Source organism: Oreochromis niloticus, linkage group LG20, assembly GCF_001858045.2.
Source record: "Oreochromis niloticus isolate F11D_XX linkage group LG20, O_niloticus_UMD_NMBU, whole genome shotgun sequence".
Taxonomy (NCBI): domain Eukaryota; kingdom Metazoa; phylum Chordata; class Actinopteri; order Cichliformes; family Cichlidae; genus Oreochromis; species Oreochromis niloticus.
The window spans coordinates 1,426,540-1,445,562 of NC_031984.2; the positions used below are offsets into that span (position 1 = coordinate 1,426,540).

At 40.7% G+C, this 19,023-nt stretch overlaps 1 protein-coding gene across 1 annotated transcript in view; it reads left to right on the top strand.

The window, feature by feature from the left end:
• Positions 1-12,760, top strand: part of LOC102081877 (L-rhamnose-binding lectin CSL2) — a 69,736-nt gene extending 56,976 nt beyond the window's left edge. The window contains exons 7-12 of the mRNA XM_019349802.2: positions 7,084-7,222; positions 7,315-7,412; positions 10,764-10,849; positions 11,257-11,385; positions 11,686-11,794; positions 11,963-12,760. Of these exons, the coding sequence (XP_019205347.1) occupies positions 7,084-7,222; positions 7,315-7,412; positions 10,764-10,849; positions 11,257-11,385; positions 11,686-11,794; positions 11,963-12,030 (629 nt within the window). The 3' untranslated portion in view covers positions 12,031-12,760. The remainder of the gene's footprint in view (positions 1-7,083; positions 7,223-7,314; positions 7,413-10,763; positions 10,850-11,256; positions 11,386-11,685; positions 11,795-11,962) is intronic.
• The last annotated feature ends 6,263 nt before the right edge of the window (positions 12,761-19,023 follow it).

Genomic DNA, 19,023 nt, shown 5'->3' on the forward strand with positions numbered 1-19,023 from the left:
GAAGGCTCTGCCTCCCATTCTACTTTTAAATTTTTCCTCAGGAAGTTTTTCTTTTTTGTGTGTGTGTGTTTCAGAATTCACTTTTCAGACTTTGGAGCATTATTAGCCAAATATTCGACGGTTGTACGGAGTCCTTTCTGTTTTAGAGTTGGCATGGCCTTTTTCAACAACACACTGAAACACAGGTGTAAAGCCTTTTTCAGCTTCAGGTTTCCTGGATGATGATTTGGGTGTTTATGAAGGTCCTGTTCTCTCTGTGCTCCAAACCCTTAGTACAATGGTGTAGCTGCCATACAATGGCATGTTGTGTTTTTCAGGAACTTTTTCAACAGTTCTTCACACAGTCACAGTCAATGGAAACCTCTCTTTAAACACTTACAGTATAATACTGTTGACTCACCGTCACAAACACTGTCTCGTTCTTTTTTTCTTTTTCTCATACTTTTTCCATTCCAAACATCAAACATCCTGCTCGTGAGAAGGAGGATACTCTGCTTTCCCATTGGCTGTGCTTTGCATACATATAGATCACAGGTGTTACTGAAACAGTGTAAATCCAGCAGCTCTGTGTTTGATCCTCCATCAGCTCAGCTCTTCACTGTAATCCAGATCTCCTAACATGATGCTCTGCTCCGGACTCAGCAGCACACTGTGTGAGTACAACACACTGATAATCCTTTATTTATACATGAAATCAGCTGCACATGTTCAGTCTAATCCTTTTCTAGCTTTCCACTGTGCTGTACTGTGACATGCTTTTCTAAAGATTCTGCTTTATTGGATCAGTTAATCTAACATCCTAAATAAATGTTTGTATCACCTCAGCAGGACAGTTAGGCTTCAGAGTCCTGAGAGGAATTCATGGCTGATCATTTACTATGAAGAGTTGAAGTCAAACTGTCAACACAAATAAGTTTATTGACAAAAGTTGGAAACATGAACAGAATAAATGTGTCATTGAAATCTGCTGTTTAGAAAGAGTTTTCACAAGAATCCAGGTGTGAATGAAAGCAGCAGCTTTCTCCTCTTTGGTTTTCATGAATCTGTTTCATGTTTTGAGGTGAATTAAACTTCATATCAAACACACAGTCTGACACTGAGCTTTCTTTCTGTGTCTGTCAGTGCTGGCAGCAACGTGTTCACTCATCACTTCAGGTAAATGCTGTTTTACTGCTTCTCACATTTTGGTCACAAAGAGCCTTTCTCTTGACCTTCTCATTATTTGATCTCACCTCTTTTTCTTCCTTCTATAACTACTAAATATTGTATTTGTGTGATCTAAAATCTATACTCTATCTTTCGCACACACCTTTTTAAAATCTTATTTCTGTCTCCAGTGAAAATGAAATAAAACCTCTCTGGTGGCAGGGCTGCTGGGGTGGATGAGATTTGCCCAGAGTCCCTTAAGGTTCTGGATGTTGTGGGGCTCCTTGTTGACATGTGTGAGGAAATCAGGGATAGAGGGTTTGGATTGGCAAAGTGTGTGTGTGTGTGTGTGTGTGTGTGTGGGTGGAGGGGGGCACTCCACTTCTTTAAGGAGCAGGTCTGGAGAGTGGGGCTTGGGGTCCATTGTTACAGGTTATTTGATCCCAACACAGTACAACCACAGCATTGTTTGACAGAAATGAAGGAGGAGAAAAATGTTTCTTTGTTCGTTTATTTTTGTCATGACATCACTTTGATTAGTTGAGTATCTGAGGCTGAGACCACAGGACTGTAAAACATGATAGTTGGGCTTCATTTCTGTACTGAACAGTCATTTCAAGATTAGTTAGTAAATAACAATTAGCTAATGTTGTTCATGAGACTAAAGTCATCTCACTGCGGTAATGTAAATATAATATGGCCAATATTATAGTTATTATTAAATTATAATATATTACAGCAGTGAGCTTGAACTCTGGGTCAAAGATTCAAGTTGCAGTTAATTATATTTCCTATCACCTTAAATCTTCAGTCAAAGACAAGTATCTCTGACAGTGTATATACAGATGTATTATATATATGAGACAAATATTGTTCGTTTAATATGTTGGCATTATTACATATGGCTCAATGCTTACATATATGTGTAAAAAGAAAATGTACGAGCTGTGAAAACTGTTTCTGATAGAATGAAGAGTAGACTGATATATGAAATATTCCTTTATTGGGTGAGAAAATCAGACCATGTCATAACTGCTTTAAGTCATACAGAATAGATATCAGAGCCTTAAACAGGCTGACTTCTGCTAAATGGGTCAAACTGGGCAGAAAGTCTACAAACACATAACATCCTTATAGAATATGATGTAACACTATAGATCAACTTACCTCAGAATATATAAAGCATATAAACAATTACAGCAATATGATGCAACAAACACAGCAGTGCTACTAATCCAAAATACTCAAAGCTTCATAGAACTGAAACAAACATTTATTTTTAGCTCCATTCTGCTGCTGATACATACTTTAGGTTTCTGAATATTAAACTTGTTGCTGCCTTTCATAGTGTGTAACTTGAAGGCCCTGAGTACTTTCTCCCACACTGAAAACACTGGGATGATAACATTATTTGAACATTACCTAATAAGACTGATTCAGGACAGACAATTAGTTATGTTAAACTTTCCTAGCAGTTCTTCACAAACAGGGAACAGTCTGTCTATTCTCTCCATCTGTCAGCTGCTGCTGGCTCTTCCTCCTCCTCTTCCTCACACACTGCTGAGTTTGTCCTGGTGGATCATCAGGGGTGCAAAGCCTCACAGATGATGTGCAGCAGTGGGTCCCTCAGTCTGTCCTCACTCTGGACACTTGCAGTCGTCACACATGGAAATCAAATGTGTGATAAGCTGCAGGATTCAAACACAAGTGTAACTTATAAATACATGTTCATACTTTTATTCCACAATCAGAGAGAAAGAAACAGAGAGAGAGTGCAGGACAGACAGACAGGTGACAGTCTCAGGTGTACACACTGCTACAAAACAGCACAAGAGAAGGAGGATTTAGTGTTTGTGTTATTACGAGTGCTAAACAAGAAGAGTTCCCAGATGGTCCAGTGGACACATGTGTGACTCCTGTGATTAAAGCATCTTTCTTTCAGCTTAACGAGTGAACCGTCAGCTCGTTCAAACACACGTTAAAGTCCGTTTGGCTCGACACCACCGAACAGAGGCAGCAATATAACATAGCTAACATTAACAGTGCAGTGAATCCTGCTTGTGCCGTCATATTCAGGACTGCAAACCGAGCAGCATCACTGACTTTCAGCTTGTTGTGTTTGTGGATATATGACTGACTTTAATTATCCATAAAATCATCACATTCTCTGTGAGATTAAGGTCGACTATTGAACGGCGTATATTTTAAAGTAAAGGCTTTAAAACCAAGTTAGTACAAACATCACTAATGTCACATAACTCTGCCGACATGTGGCCAACAGTAATGTTTTAATGTTCTTAAACATTCGCACATAAATAAGTGACATAATATTCAGTACTTAGTTTTAAAAGTTCACTATTCAGCCGCCCCACTTCAGCCGCATGCCGTTTAAAAAAAAAAAAAAAACGGCATGCGGCTGGAATTGTGGGCTGCAAGGAATTGTGGGATAGGTTGGGCCACGAAGGACCCAGCCTTCATATCTGGGGAAATGAACGCTGCAGAGGAAAACTGGAGCGGGAGACTGAGAGACAGACTGGTTCATCTTCAGTGATGCTAATGCTGTACTGGTCTGTTGTGGTGAAGAGAGAGCTGAGAGTGAAAGCTGTCAGCTATGGCCATGAGCTGATGGTAGTAACTGAAGGAGAGAGTTTGAGGAGCTCAGAGGAGATCTGCTGCTCCTCTGTCCAAAAAGGCTCATCGAGGTGGTTCAGGCATCTGACTCAGACATGTGTCCAACTGGAAGGAGACACGAGGAGAACCGAGGACATGCTGGAGAGAATCTGTCTGCCAGCTGGCCTTGGAGTCCTCCCAGAGGTGATGGAGGAAGTTGCTGGGCAGGGAAGGTCTGGGTATCTGTGTTTAGACTGATGTGGGTGTAGGCTTCACTTCGGGTGTGGAGGGGACATAAATTCTAAAAGTCTTAAAAAAGGGAATGAAAATTAAGAAAATCTTCTTTACCCTCATGTGTTATATTTTTATACTGTTTAAATAAATGTATTCATTTTTATATTTAGAAAACAGTAAGTCGAGGGTAATTAATGGGGAATAAGTTATCAACACATTCCCCATTAATTACCAAATATGTACAATTTATACATTTATTTTTTATTTCAGGCTTTATCAGAGCTCAAGTCTCCGTTCCTCCCACTGTGACCGCCATATCCACAGGGAGAGTGGTCACCTCTAACAGCCTCAGTGATCTTCACCTGAGCTGTGGTAAGATGGAAAAGAGTATCCAAGAATTCACTGCAGTGAGTTTAACCCTCATAACGTCCTCCATACACCTGTGGTCCTCAGGGGACAAAAATGTCCTCACTTCATTTGAGTGTTTTTGAAAGTATAAAGTATAAATTGCCAATAAATTCAATGTTACACCTTAGTTTGACTTCAGACCAACATATTACCGCAAAATGTACATTTTCTGTTCTGCTGGATTGGACAGAGTCCTCTGAAGGGACTTGGTGCTCAAACACAGTCACATCAGTACCTGGATCTTACATCACAGCAGGAGAAACACCCACTTATTCCAACACCTCAATGACTGTGTCATGAATGACATCTATAGTGTCTTCATCATGAAATTATATCCTTTTTATTATGCTGTGATTAATCTTGTGTCAGCATGAAAACTTCCCTACCAGACTCAACATACCCACATATGCCTACAGGTGCATTCGATCCATTATTCTTCCCCTCTCGTTGTCCCTCCTTGTTCGTTATTGAGTTGGCTGTAGAGCAGGTCATCTACTAACTGGATGGTTGTTGGTTCAATCTCTGTGTGCTCTAGTCTGGAGTTCTTACCAAGGTGTCCTTGGGCAAGTTACTGAACCCCAACTTGGTCTCTGATGCATCCATCGGCATGTGAACGTTAAAATGCATAATACAAGCAGAATACACTGTGTATAATGCTTTCAGTACTCGAGTAGAAAAGCCACTGAAGCAGTATGGGACCTGGCATATGTGCTTGGACCGTGGTAGTTTGTCTTTCTCTGTGGGACATGAGAGAGTCATGCATCGTCTGTCACTGGGGAGGATAGAAGACCAGATCGATGTTTCCTCACATTACTGCAAATATGCCTCTGTCTCAGCTGACTCCTCTTTCTTGCTTGATCTTCATCATAATTGAAATAGAAGATGTGCAGTCCTCTGACACATCTTCTATTTCAGTTTCACATTCTGAACCTTCAAGAAACTTCAAGAAGCCCAGTCACTTTCTTTCCAAGCTCCTCAGACTACCATGTCCTGGATGCCTGAGAACCTACTTGAACATAGTTCAGATTCTTCATCACTTTCCTTCACTTCATAGTCTTCTTCCACTTCTGCAGGTGGGTGATGTGCTTTTTCAGAGAAAGGGTAGCATGTGATCTAAATATTGACAATATTTTCTTTATCTTCTAACCCTGGATGCTCCTGAACATTGATTCTCTCTCCTCATTATACTAGAGGACAATATATGCTTTGTCCTACTGGTCATTGCTTTGCACAACTCGGTAAAAAAAAGTATGCTCACAAATCTCCAGTGCAATGGAGGCTTGTATGTATTATTGTAGGGTCTACCTTACAATATGAAGCCCCTTGATGCGACTGTTGTTGTGATTTGGTGCTGTGTAAACAAAATTGAATTGAATATAGAGCACCTGCCTCCTGGTTGTGCTGCCTGTTGTTGTTGTTGTTGTTGTTGTTGTTGTTGTTATGACCTTTGCTTGACCCCACACATCAGTGATCCAACATCAAAGATGTTTGAAAGCAGTATGTTGTGAAGATATGTCCCCGCCCCTCCCTGCAACACTTTGTACTTTGGGATCATTTTTGTCCCCGAGGACCACAGGTGTTATAAAATCCAATAAAACCCCATAAATAAATCAAATTACTTAGAACCTCTTCCAATCATGCATAACATAGTAATGAATAACTTCTGTTACTTTTAGACCCTTTGATGAATAAAACACACTTTTGATAGCAAAAGATTTCTTTTGGGGACAAAACGTCCCAAGGACAACACAAGGGTTAAATCAAACAATGAAGACATGTTCAGACTCTCAGGTTAAATTCAAGAAACTTAATAAAAGTATTGGATTAACTGTTTATAATTTACAGCCTTTTCATGCACAGTTGCTTGTTTTCAGTTTAAATTGTATTTTCCTGATCAACAAACCAACGGTGCATTCGTTGTTTAAAAAAAGCTCTGAGGATGTTGGACTGTGTATAAACATTCAGAAACATTTGATGTAGATTAGAAACAAAAACACTGACTTAAGGTTTTCTCCTTAATCAGAGTTAATGTAATATCCAGTGTGGTGGTGTACAGAGGTAAAATCCTCATTATTTATGGATCTGACTGGAGCATCTGAGGCTGAAACTGAAGCCTTAAACCTGAATTGTTCCTTTTCTGTCATACTGTGTCTGTATAACAGTGGGTGGAAGGATCATTGTGAGGTCAGCTGTGTACAGATGTGGAGGTGAAGTAACCTGCTCTCAGGGTGATGCTGAGAACAACGTCAGGAACAGGTGAGCACTGTTGGATGGTAGAAATGAGCCTTTGATTCAAAAGAAGAAACAAATGTTCAGCTGATCACTTTAAGCTGAAAACCAGCTGTTTCTGTCTCCCTGCAGCTGTGATGGAAAAACAGTGTGTGACATAAAGTCAAACATTACTTATGATCCTGGAGTCTGCAGATACCTGGAGACCACCTACGACTGCTTCACACGTAACGACTCTGTTAAACCTGTGATTAGAAATGACTAATGAACCCAATCTGTACATGAATGATTACAGTTTCTAATGGGATCTGTGTCTGTTTCAGACCACAGTGTAACATGTGAAGGATCTCAGTCAAACCTTCAGTGTGGTGAGAACACAGCTTCAATTTCTTTGTACATTTCCTGCAGTAAAAATATCACCATGGTTACAGTTTATCTCTATGAACTCTTCCTCAGGTGAAGGACAGGTTATAGTCGTCTCCTGGGCGAATTATGGTCGCCGTGACACGACCACGTGCCCTGGCCAATATACTATCGCAAATCTCTACGATGTTAACTGCTTCTGGTCAGGAAGCATGGAATATGTAACTAACAGGTACAGATGCTGACTCTGTTTCTTCAGCTCTCCATCTTCTCTCAGATGACGCAGTGAATTTTTGCTGATTCACCTTTGACCTGCGTTCACAGGTGTAATGGGAAAAACAGCTGTACTGTTGAAGAACCAAGCTCAGTAGACCCGTGTGTAAACATTTATAAGTACCTGGAGGTGTTTTACACTTGTCAGGGTAAGTAACTCAAATAATAAACTTCCAAAAATAATCTTTTAGGGTCGGTACATTCAGACTTGTTTTTGAAGTGAATTAAAATGATAATTATTCATTATTTTAATAGATTAACCTTTTTGTGCTGAAAAGAATCAGAATCAGAAAAATCATCAGACATGTTTTTAGATCCTCAGTGAACACACATCAAATAAATATAAATATTATAAAATAATAATAAAAAAATAAAACAAATGAAAGTGGCATTTAAAATTTAAAACATTTAAAACCAGTTTACAAAGTTGTCTGAACAAGTAAAATGTACTTTTGTATAATTCAAACAGAAAATCAAAAAGGAAAGAAATAATTATGTGGAGACAGAAACAAAAAGATTACATGAAAAACAGAAAATGATAATAACAAAGAAAACATTTCTTTTCACATTTCACTGGAAGTTTGGTGCCGTCCAGATTGGAGGAAAGATCTAATTCAGTCCTACTCTGAAACACAATTCAAAGACTTTATTGATCCCAGAGGAAACGATGTGGTCACAGTTAGTCCAAGACAGTAAGAACAGAAGCAAACAAGTTAAAACACCATTTTATACAATATTATATATTGTAGCACACCAAGGGGAGGGGCCACTAGCTCAAAGACTCATGGGACTGTTCATGCTGATGCTCACGTGCTAAGTTAGTGTGATAACAGCTTTTCCCTCTGATGCTGTCTCGATGTTATTGGGGATTTATGAAGTGCAGCTGTTTGCTTTGTATTGAGTGTGAATGGCAATGACCGACATGACTGAGACTGCTGTGCCAATTAATAAGGTCTGGTCACTGTTCCTGTTTGTGGGTGTAGGCTAACAAAGCTGCAGTCCTGCATATGAGCAGTGTGTAGAACACAGGAAGACAAAATAGAGATCGTATGACGACATGAAGCCCACGCAGCAAAAACACTGATAACAGCAGCAGTGGCGACGATGCTGTGAGTTTAATGGGGAGTTTCAGGTTTACTGGTTTTTACTTTAACTGGTTAGATTTGTTTACATGTTCCACTCTGTGTTCCAGATGTTTGACTTTTTCTCCAGCTCGTGCAACTTCATAGACTATACGCACATAATTATCTCCAGACAATAAAATAATTTTAATTACAAGGAAACAGACAAAAACAAAAACCTCTCTCCTCGTCTCTAACTTCTGTGTTTCTGTAACATAAATGTGAGCTGATATTTCCTCTGTGCCACCACTAAATCAGCCCGACTGACTCTTGAGTTAACCTGCATACACCTGTTCACTCCGTCAGCTGTTGAACACCTGCTGCTGATTTAGGAAACATGTTAACTGGAGACAGTCACAGTTTAACGTGGGCAGCTGTGTGCTCAGTGTAACATAAGGCTGTTCTAATATTCTGCACAAAATAATCAAATGTAGGACAGAGCCCATTTTTAAAAGGAGCGAGTGATGGAAACTGAGATAACCACAGAGCACTTTATAAGTAAACCTGTTGCTTTAATGAGCTTTGGGCTGTTTGTATTTCAAATAAATTTAGCGACACACATCGATGGATTGGTACACGCCTATCTCAATAATATAGTTCTGCTCAAATAACTGGATGTGGATTATGGATTCCTCATAAACAGGTGTGTTTTGTGGAATGTTGTTACTGTTTATTTATGTTTTGCTATGAGCTGATTCAAGAGAAATGAGTTCAGGTCACTGAAAATTCAGATAGATTTGGTTTAGCAGTTCAGAAATAAACTGCTGATTCCACTACAGCCACCTCAGCAAGTGAAACTGCAATCTACTGCCCAAAGTCCCCTAAACATACCAGCACACACGTCTCATGCTGAAATGTAGAGCACTCATCAGCCTGCTTGGAATAAATAATTGCAGCTGGTTCCTTAAACTCGAGGCCTGTTTCTGTGCTCACTGCTGCTCAGCATCCATCGCTCACTTCTTTTAAATCCAGTTTGTCAGTTTCACATCACATCAGTCACTCTGAGGTTAAACACAGGCTGCAGCTGCTCTGCGCTGAGGAAATGAGCTACATTTGCTTATTTTGTGCAGAATATTGTGATGACGAATAGCCTGGGGGAAGAAGCTCCCCCCATTCTCTCTGTGTTGGCCTTCAGGGAGCGGAAACGCTTCCCTGACCTCAACAGTGAGAAGAGTCCATTGTCGGGGTGGGAGAGGTCCTTCATAATCTTCCTGGCTTTGGTGCTGCAACACTTGGTGTAAATAGACAGCAAGTGTCTTCTCTCCCCCCAACCAATCACAGCAGATGGCCCCGCCCCTCCCTGAGCCTGGTTCTGCTGGAGGTTTCTTCCTGTTAAAAGAGAGTTTTTCCTTCCCACTGTCGCCAAAGTGCTTGCTCATAGGGGGTCATATGATTGTTGGGTTTTTCTCTTTATCTATTATCGTACCATCTACTGTACAGTATAAAGTACCTTGAGGCGACTGTTTTGTGATTTGGGGCTATATAGATAAAAGAAAAAAATTGAATTATTTTCAGACTGTTGCAAATGCATCATTGTGAGCGAATGACTCATTTAGCAGAGCACACCACTCTTTGGAGAGCTCATCTGTCTTGCTCTTGAGTTCTCGAGCACCTTCAAAGGTAGCTGGAAGTCTCTGAGTTGTCTGAGGCTCGTAATTTCTCACATGCTCTGTGCTGAAGTCCACAACAGCTCCTTGGTTTTTCAATTCAAAATTTATTTGTATAGCACATTTAAAAACAACAGAGTTGACCAAAGTGTTTCACAATCGGTTAAAAACAAGAGAAAACAACAGAGAAACAAATAAAGATAAATTAGAAACTAATACAGGTAAATAAGAATAAAATTTCTGCTGTCTGCTCAGCTCAGCTGTGCAGCTTGGGCAGACAGCTGTCCCTGTCGATCCAAACAGCGCAGGAGCCTTGAATAGATACGTTTTCATCAGGAATATCCTTGTTGATCCATGATTCAGTGAAGCACATCAGGGTACATTTCCAGTACTCCCTCTGACTCTGGGCTAACGCTGTTAAGTCATCCATCTTCTTTAATAGTGATCTTACGTTCCACATTATAAAGCACAGGAGACACAGCTTATACCGCCTCCTCTCTTTCAGCCGCCGCTGTCTCACTCCTCCTCTTCTGTCTCCCACCTCTGCATCCATGGTGTGTTTTCCTTTAGATTTCAGCTGATATGTCCTACCAACATCAACTTGGTTTCACAATGCCAGTTTAAAGGGGGAATCTGGAAAGTGTCACTAATGAACTGCATAAGCTCAAATTCAAATGGATTTCGATGTCAGTAGAGAAAAACAGCTGGGTTTTTTCTTCTGAGGAATTATTAAACTGATTATTGACCTTCTTCCTTCACAATTATTTTGCAGCTGGTTCCTGCCCTCGTGCTTGGACTTGGTTTGGAGGTCGCTGTTTCATCTTTGATAGCAGTCAGAAGAACTGGACTGATGCTGAGGTACATCAGAAATAACAGCAACTGTATATGTACATGTTATATATGACACATGTTCTAATAAAAAGCTTCCTGCTGTCAGAATCATTCAGTGAAAGAAGACTTGCTTTATATTCATATTCACACACAGTTTGAAGTGCAGGAGTAAATACACAGGCCTCCTTTGTTCTTCTGTTCTTAGCTGATTATTGCTGCGGCGTCACAGCCCTGCACTAACAGCTTTATGCTGAGACATGCAGTGCAGTAATGTTCATGCAGTGATGTTCAGAATTCAGAGCATCTTTGAAACATTCCCTCCTCGTGTCTCTTCATCAGCTCTCTCTTTGCTGCCTTCATCAAACTCACTTTATCTTCGATTTTAAATGCATCCTCACACTTTTCATCGGTCTGCACCTCATCTTCCTCCTCAGAGTTCCTGTGAGACACTCGGTGGACATCTGGCCTCATTCCACAGCACAGCTGAGTACACCTTCATCAGAGGGCTCACTTACACAGCAGCAGGGTCATATAAAGAAGCTTGGGTTGGAGGCAGAAAGAATGTAAGTGTTTCATAGATTAAGAGGATGAGCTGCAGCTGTTTCTTTTGCCTGATATTTCATATTTTTTCTCTTCATGTTCAGCAGTTTGATTCAAATTTCATGTCAAATCCTTAGCAGGTCTGTGTTTTGTATATAAGATTTAGGCATGTGTTCTTTGTGTTAACTGAGATTTGTCTTTGAGCTACTAGTGAGTATCTGCTGGCAGCAGACATGAAGTGAAGAGGTCTCATGTCTGCACTCTCAGCATAGATGCACCAAAGTACATCAGAATAAATTGAACCTCAAACTTTATTCTTTCAGGAAACTGTGTGGATGTGGAGTGATGGTTCCAAGTTTGACTTCATAAACTGGGCCAGTGGAGAACCTGGCAATCCTGGAGGAAATAACTGTATACAGATAAACTTTCAAGGTAGAAAGTGAATGTGGGCCTATTGATGAAATGTGTTTTTATATTGATTGAAATCATGTAATCTTAGGTCTTTATAAGAACTGTGTTTTGCTGTTTTTACATTAGAAAAGAAGAAAACATGTACTGCACAGACCTCTGATTTTATTTCTTTATTTTGATTCTTTACAGGAGGAGATTATGTCAATGATATGGGGTGTAAATGGAACAGCTCTTCTGTTTGTGTCAGAGACCCATAACTGCTCCTTCGTGTCCTGACACATCTGACATGAAGATGTCACATCCTCACTGTTGATGTCACTTCCAGCAGGATGTCAAGCCTCGATGACATCACTGCTGGAAGATTTATTGACAAATATGAATTCCTGTCACAATAAACTGTCACGGTACTGGGTCGTGTGACCCAGTGTTTGAGTTTTATTGTATTTTGTTCTCTATTCGTGTTCTGGTTTGAGTTTAGTTTACCTTATTAAGTGCTACGATGCCTAGATTGCTGTGTTAGTCCTTTGCTTTGCAGATCCTTCTGTCTTCTCCCTTCTTCTAAGTCTCCCTGCTTCACGTCTACCTGTCATGCTTTATGTCTCTGGGGTGCTCCTTACATTCATGTCATGTCTGCGTCTCATAATGTTTCCTGTTTATTTGGAAGTCTTGTTTCCATGTTCTGTGTACTTAGCTTTCGCTTCCACTGAGGCGTCATTATGTTCATTCCAGTCAGCTGTTTTCCTCATGTGTCTCCACTTCCCCCGATCACCTCGTGTGTGTATTTAAGCCCTCAGTCTTCCTGAGTCTGTGTTCCCTTCCCCATGTCTAGGTTCAGAATTCATAGTGTCCTTTCATGTTTTATAGTATTTTCAGTGTTCACAGCTTTCAGTCACTCTAGTCTTGTAATAGTTTATTCATAGTTTTCTTAGTCTGGTCTCTACCAGTTTGCTTACTTAATTTTTGCATGCTCTCTTATCAGCCCTAAATAAAGGCTCGTTATTCCTTAAAATAATTACGTCTCCTCGTCAGTGTCCGCACCTGAGTCCTCCACTCATTCTCCCTTCGGTCTGCCTCCCGCAGACCGTGACATAAACAGATAAATAGATATCCTGAACAGCAACCAGTCTCTTTTCACTTTGTGTAATATATTGAATATAATTTAGAAAATTTTGAAAAGACACACGCACAAACATGTACAGGTGTTGTCTGTGAAGGTTCTCAGTCATCCAGGTCATCGTAGTCTAAGGAGCTTGGAAAGAAAAGCATCTAGAGTTCTTTAAGTTGCCTGAAGACGTTTCACCTCTCATCCGAGAAGCTTCTCCAATTCTAGGGTCAAATGGTGGAGAGTCCCAGATTTAAACCCAGTGGGAGTGTCCCCCCAAAGAGGGACAAAAGGGGACCCCCTGATGATCCCTACAATGTTGCATGAGGCAAGCAAGGCCTTCTCATTTGCGGTGATCGCTTGCAGGCATCCAGGCAAGCCTGCAGCCACTGGGTCGAGCTTAGATAAATAATAACTGACTGGCTGAAGTGAATCACCGTGCTGCTATAAAAGAACAGAAGACATGAAACCATTCTTCTCATCTACCATTTGAGTATAAGGTTTCCATGGGTCTAAAATAGGTGCTGTTTTTCAGGGAATCGAAGGTTGAAATGCAATTTCTTGGCGGCTGACAGGTTCTTACCATGTATGAGTGCAGCCAGTGGAGCTTCCACTGTGGTTTGGAACCACAGGGGCTCTGGGGATTACAGCTTTGTAAGCTCTTAATTCTGGAGAAAACAATACTGTGGGGTCCTTTGTAGTTTCCCAATCGAGAGCACGTTGCAGTGGTGCACAAATGCTCCCATGTCCTCCCACTGGCAGTTATAAGTTTTCGTCAGGGAAAGGTGTGGGAAGGATGCATCTATAACAAACACTTTTCTTTGCTTATCAGTGAGAGAAATAGCAAGCCCAGCAAATTTGGACCTCCAAAACTTGATCAGCTTTCTTCCCCAGCTACAGCCCTGCCAACCGCCTCTGTCGTGGAAACTTCCACCTTGGTTTGCTACGGCAGTCTACAGCATCAGGGCTGCATTGTGGAGGTTAGCATGTTGTTTTATTTTGTTTTCTTCTTTCTTGCCTTTCCTTTCATATAGGCGGCTCTGGGCATGGTAGGCATGACGTTGTAGCTCCATCAGCCAAGGCTCATCTTCTCCTCCCACATACAACTGCCTCACCTTGGCTGCCACATCAGGCCTTAATCCCCAGAAAATTTGGCCACAGAGATGATGCTCATACGTGGAGGCGGTAATGCCCATCATATGTCCTTCGGTATTCCGCCGTTAGCATCAAACACAGTTATCATACAATATACAAAATTAGATTCATCTACAGATTCACCGTTAGCTTTTCTATCACGTGGGCCACTGCAATATTATATTGATGATTTTCTCCATGTTCATAGGTCAGGTGTCTTATCCTCAGCTTAGGATCAGGCAAGTGTGGTGGTATTTACCTCAGGTCGCATGGTTTCAGCTTGCCTGCCACTGCACATCTAATTTCTTGACCTGCTGAGTGATATTCTTGGCAATAAATAATGAACTGCTCACTGAATTTCATACCTGACAAGAGGGGGTCAGGCAAATGGCTGATGGCGTCAGCGATGTCTGATTATGTCCCAACTGATGGCCCCAACTTCTACCTTCGGGAGCTGCATGCCTTCTTCTCCTGCTGGTCACTGTCCTCCACGTGGATTGGAACTTTTCATCTTCCATATTGCCATCGCCATCCTCTGTATAGTCCCTCCCTGGACTCCAACCAAAGAGTTAGCAGGCACCACACTGTGGCCAGACAAAAAACTCCAGTGACTTGTATATACGTTAGGTGCAGCTCACTATTCTGCAGGCGTTTCCTCTTAATTCGTCAAGATTATCTCGGTGGTTGCTCAAACTCCATGACTCCTCCTTTGTCTTGCTTCAACAGCCAGTAGGGCCGAGGCGATATGCTACCTCTGGGTGATCAGCCATCCTGGAGCATCCTTCAATGAGAACACTGGATCATCCTGTTCGTACAGTTAACTGATCACCTAGAGACCAATCAAATCCTTCATCCAATGCAATTTGGTTTTGGACCACATTATTCTACAGAAATTGCAAATTGTTACTTTGTTGAAAATAGTAAGTGTAATTTGTATAATTATAATGTTCTGGGGGCAGTTTTCCTTGACCTAAAAAACGGCTTTTGACAATGTCAGCCGTGGCACACTTCTTTCTAAGCCATTTAAATTTGATTTTTCAAAACAAGCAGTTGATTGGTTCTAGTCTTATCTTTGCACAAGGGAGCACTGTGTGAGCGAAAAAGTCATCCATGTTGGACAATAAGAATTGATATCCCCCAAGGATCTGTCCTTGGTCCATTGCTATTTACTTTGTTTATTGGTGACCGTCCTGCCAGTCTTTTGTGTTTTCTTAAATTAGTCTTCAAATGTATAAATAGGCTGGCCCCAGAGTGTCTTAATAGATACATCCAAAGACAAGATAGTAATCGCATTACTTGGAGTATGGTGAATGGCAACTGCTAAATATCATATCGCAGATCTAAATTTGGACACTCAGCATTTTCCATAACGGTTTGCCATTTGTTAATGGTAAATTTACTGATTCTTATAGAATCTCATAGAGCGCTTTTCTACTCTCCTGGAGTACTCAAAGCACTCTATACCAGCAGTCCCCAACCTCCGGACAAGTGAGTCGTTTGGTACCGGGCCGCGAGAGTTCAGGCTCAGGTTTGAAATTATTAGTTTTCAGGGGTTTTTATTGTTTTGTGGGGTTTTTTAATCGTTTTTATCGTTTACTCGGTTTCCCTGGGTCTTTTCTCATGTGTTATGAATAAATTCTTCCTTCTTTTGGTACCGGTACTGGTTTTATTTTGTTGTATTTACCCGCAACACTTCAAAGGTCGGTCCATGAAAATATTTTCAGACATAAACCGGTCCGTGGTGCAAAAAAGGTTGGTGACTGCTGCTCTATAAAACATGCCACATTCACTTTCTGCTTAGCTCTTCAGTGCTTCCTAACTTACATTCATTCATACTCCGACGAATGTGTCAGAGAACAACTTGGAGTTAGTATCTTCTCCAAGGATACTTTGCATGCAGACTGGAGGAGCCAGGGATTGAAACACTAACCTTCCAATCAGTAGATGACCTGCTCTGCCTCCTGAGCTACAGCCACCCCACAGCCCAGCACACCCCTGTGGAACACACTTCCAACTGAAATCAAATTGATTACAGATATTATTAACATATGTGAGGTCTGACCCTTCTCAGATATTGAGACTAATCTCTTTTATCATAATAAGTGTTTTTGCATTCATCAAATATAGCTTTAATTTCTTCTATTTGGTGTTGTTTGTGTTTAAGTGGAGATTAAACACACTAATCAAAGATTTTGCAATCAGAAGTGAAAAATTCATACACACTTTAAACACTTCCAGTGGTTCTGCATCTGTAACTTTTAGAGGCTGTGATACGTGATTCTGTCTAACATGTTGGCAAACTGTGTGTTTCAAACAGAGGAACACTTGGCTCACCAGCAGGTGTCATTAACCCTCTGGTATAGTTTAGACTGTGAACATGTGCTACGACGGCCTGTGACCTGCTCTAACACCTGAGCTACTTTTTTGAGCGTCCTCTTTTCACAACACACTCAAACACAGGTGTAAAGCCTTTTTCAGCTTCAGGTTTCCTGTATGATGATTTGGGTGTTTATGACAGGCCCTGCCCTGTGTGGGGGTAAAATCATTTGCATGATGGTGCTGTACAGTGGCATGTTGTGTTAAACAGTCTTTCACACAGTTCAGTTTGATGGAAACCTCTTTCTAAACTCTTCTAGTGTTGTTTGAAACTGAGCTTTAGGTACTGATTCCCATGAATAAATTTCATTGCACATTTTGAGCCACAGTCCCAAACACTGTCTCCTCTGTGGTCTCTAACCAGTGAGACATGAGAAGATTTTCTATGCAAATCAGAATATTTTCCATACAAATTTGTTTCCTGCTGGACTCCTGCTGCACCCTGTCTATGACTTTTCTTTTCAACTTGTTTTTTGTTCTTATTGTTTGATCATTCAAAAACTGTCACTTCTATCACTAAAAAGGTGACTGCTTCATTTAACCAGGGGTATGTTGAGGAATGGGATGGGTCCGGGCAGCTCACAGCGATTGTGTTTCCTGATTTTATTTCTGAATAATATTCTGATTTCCTATGGCGCTGCTTTGTTCTTGCAGTAGTTTGCATCATTTCAAGGTCAGCTTAGCCAAGTTTATGTAACCTTTCATTTATAGTAGTTTTCTTGTTTGATCAGTTGCACCACATAAGGAAGATATTCTGCTTTCCAGATTTTATGTGTTTCACATACACATCAGTTTTTACCCAAACAGTGTAAATAGATCAGCTCTCTGTTTGATCCACCATCAGCTCAGGTCTGTTTACAGCATCCTCACACAGCATTTGTCCCTAACCATCGGCAACCCTCACGTTAATTTTTATCGAGTGGAAAAAAGTTAGCGTTCATCCTCCAGCTTCACTGTGTTTATGCTATGCTAACATAGCTGTGTCACTAGCGATCACGTAGCAACTCATATAGCAGCTAGCCCAACTTCAGTAACCCTACAAACGTCACTGCTGTTTTCGTTTCCTGTCTTCATTTATGTTGGAAGTGATAGCAGAGCTGTACGTTTGAATTTTTCAGAAATCCCTCAGTCAGAACATGCTATATCATGTTTAGGTGGAAGCTAGCAAGCTAACTTCCTGCTAACTTAACAGGCACCAAGAGAAGATCTCATATTACTCCAGTTTTAGCCTCCCTTCACTGGTTGCCTGTAAATTTTAGGTTTCATTTTAAATTTTAAATTTAAATTTTAAATTTAAATTAGTTCTAACCTTTAGGGCCCTACATGGTCAACCTCCCCAGTATTAAAGACATAAAGTCCTGGATGACCTCTAACTTCTTTTTAATTCAGATAAAGTCGAGGTTATTATACTTGGCTGTAAAAATCTTGATATGTCCTTCAATGTGCATATTACACAAACATGTAGGAGTCCTTTCTTGTATTTGCATACAATTTGTATAAGATTTTCTTCCAGAACATTAGAAATATCCAGTCTGAAGGTGAGGCTGAAGAACTAGTTCATGCATTTATTACTTCCAGGCTGGACTACTGTAATTCATTATTATCAGGATGTCTTAAAAACTCCCTGAAAAGCCTTCAGCTGATCCAAAATGCTGCAGCAAGAGTACTGACAGGGACTAGAAAGAGAGAGCATATTTCTCCTGTTTTGGCTTCCCTTCATTGGCTTCCTGTTAAATCCAGAATTGAATTCAAAATCCTGCTCCTCACATACAAGGTCTTAAATAATCAGGCCCCATCTTATCTTAATGACCTTGTAGTACCATATCACCCTATTAGAGCACTTCGCTCTCAGGCTTACTTGTTGTTCCTGGAGTGTTTGGTCCTAACTATATGCTTTAGCAAAAAGGAAAGTTTGATGCCTAATCTTGAAAGTAGAGATAGTGTCTGTCTCCTGAATCCAAACTGGAAGCTGGTTCCACAGAAGAGGGGCCTGAAAACTGAAGGCTCTGCCTCCCATTCTACTTTTAAATTTTTCCTCAGGAAGTTTTTCTTTTTTGTGTGTGTGTGTTTCAGAATTCACTTTTCAGACTTTGGAGCATTATTAGCCAAATATTCGACGGTTGTACGGAGTCCTTTCTGTTTTAGAGTTGGCATGGCCTTTTTCAACAACACACTGAAACACAGGTGTAATGGCTTTTTCAGCTTCAGGTTTCCTGGATGATGATTTGGGTGTTTATGAAGGTCCTGTTCTCTCTGTGCTCCAAACCCTTAGTACAATGGTGTAGCTGCCATACAATGGCATGTTGTGTTTTTCAGGAACAGTTCTTCACACAGTCACAGTCAATGGAAACCTCTCTTTAAACACTTAGAGTATAATACTGTTGACTCACCGTCACAAACACTGTCTCCTTTGTGGTCTCTGACCAGAGAGACAAGTGGAGATGTTCCATGTAAATATGAAAATTTTCCATACAAATATATTTCCTGCTGTGTTCCTGCTGCACCCTGTTTTTATTTAACATTCACATCCTGTTTTTTTCTTTTTCTCATACTTTTTCCATTCCAAACATCAAACATCCTGCTCGTGAGAAGGAGGATACTCTGCTTTCCCATTGGCTGTGCTTTGCATATATACACA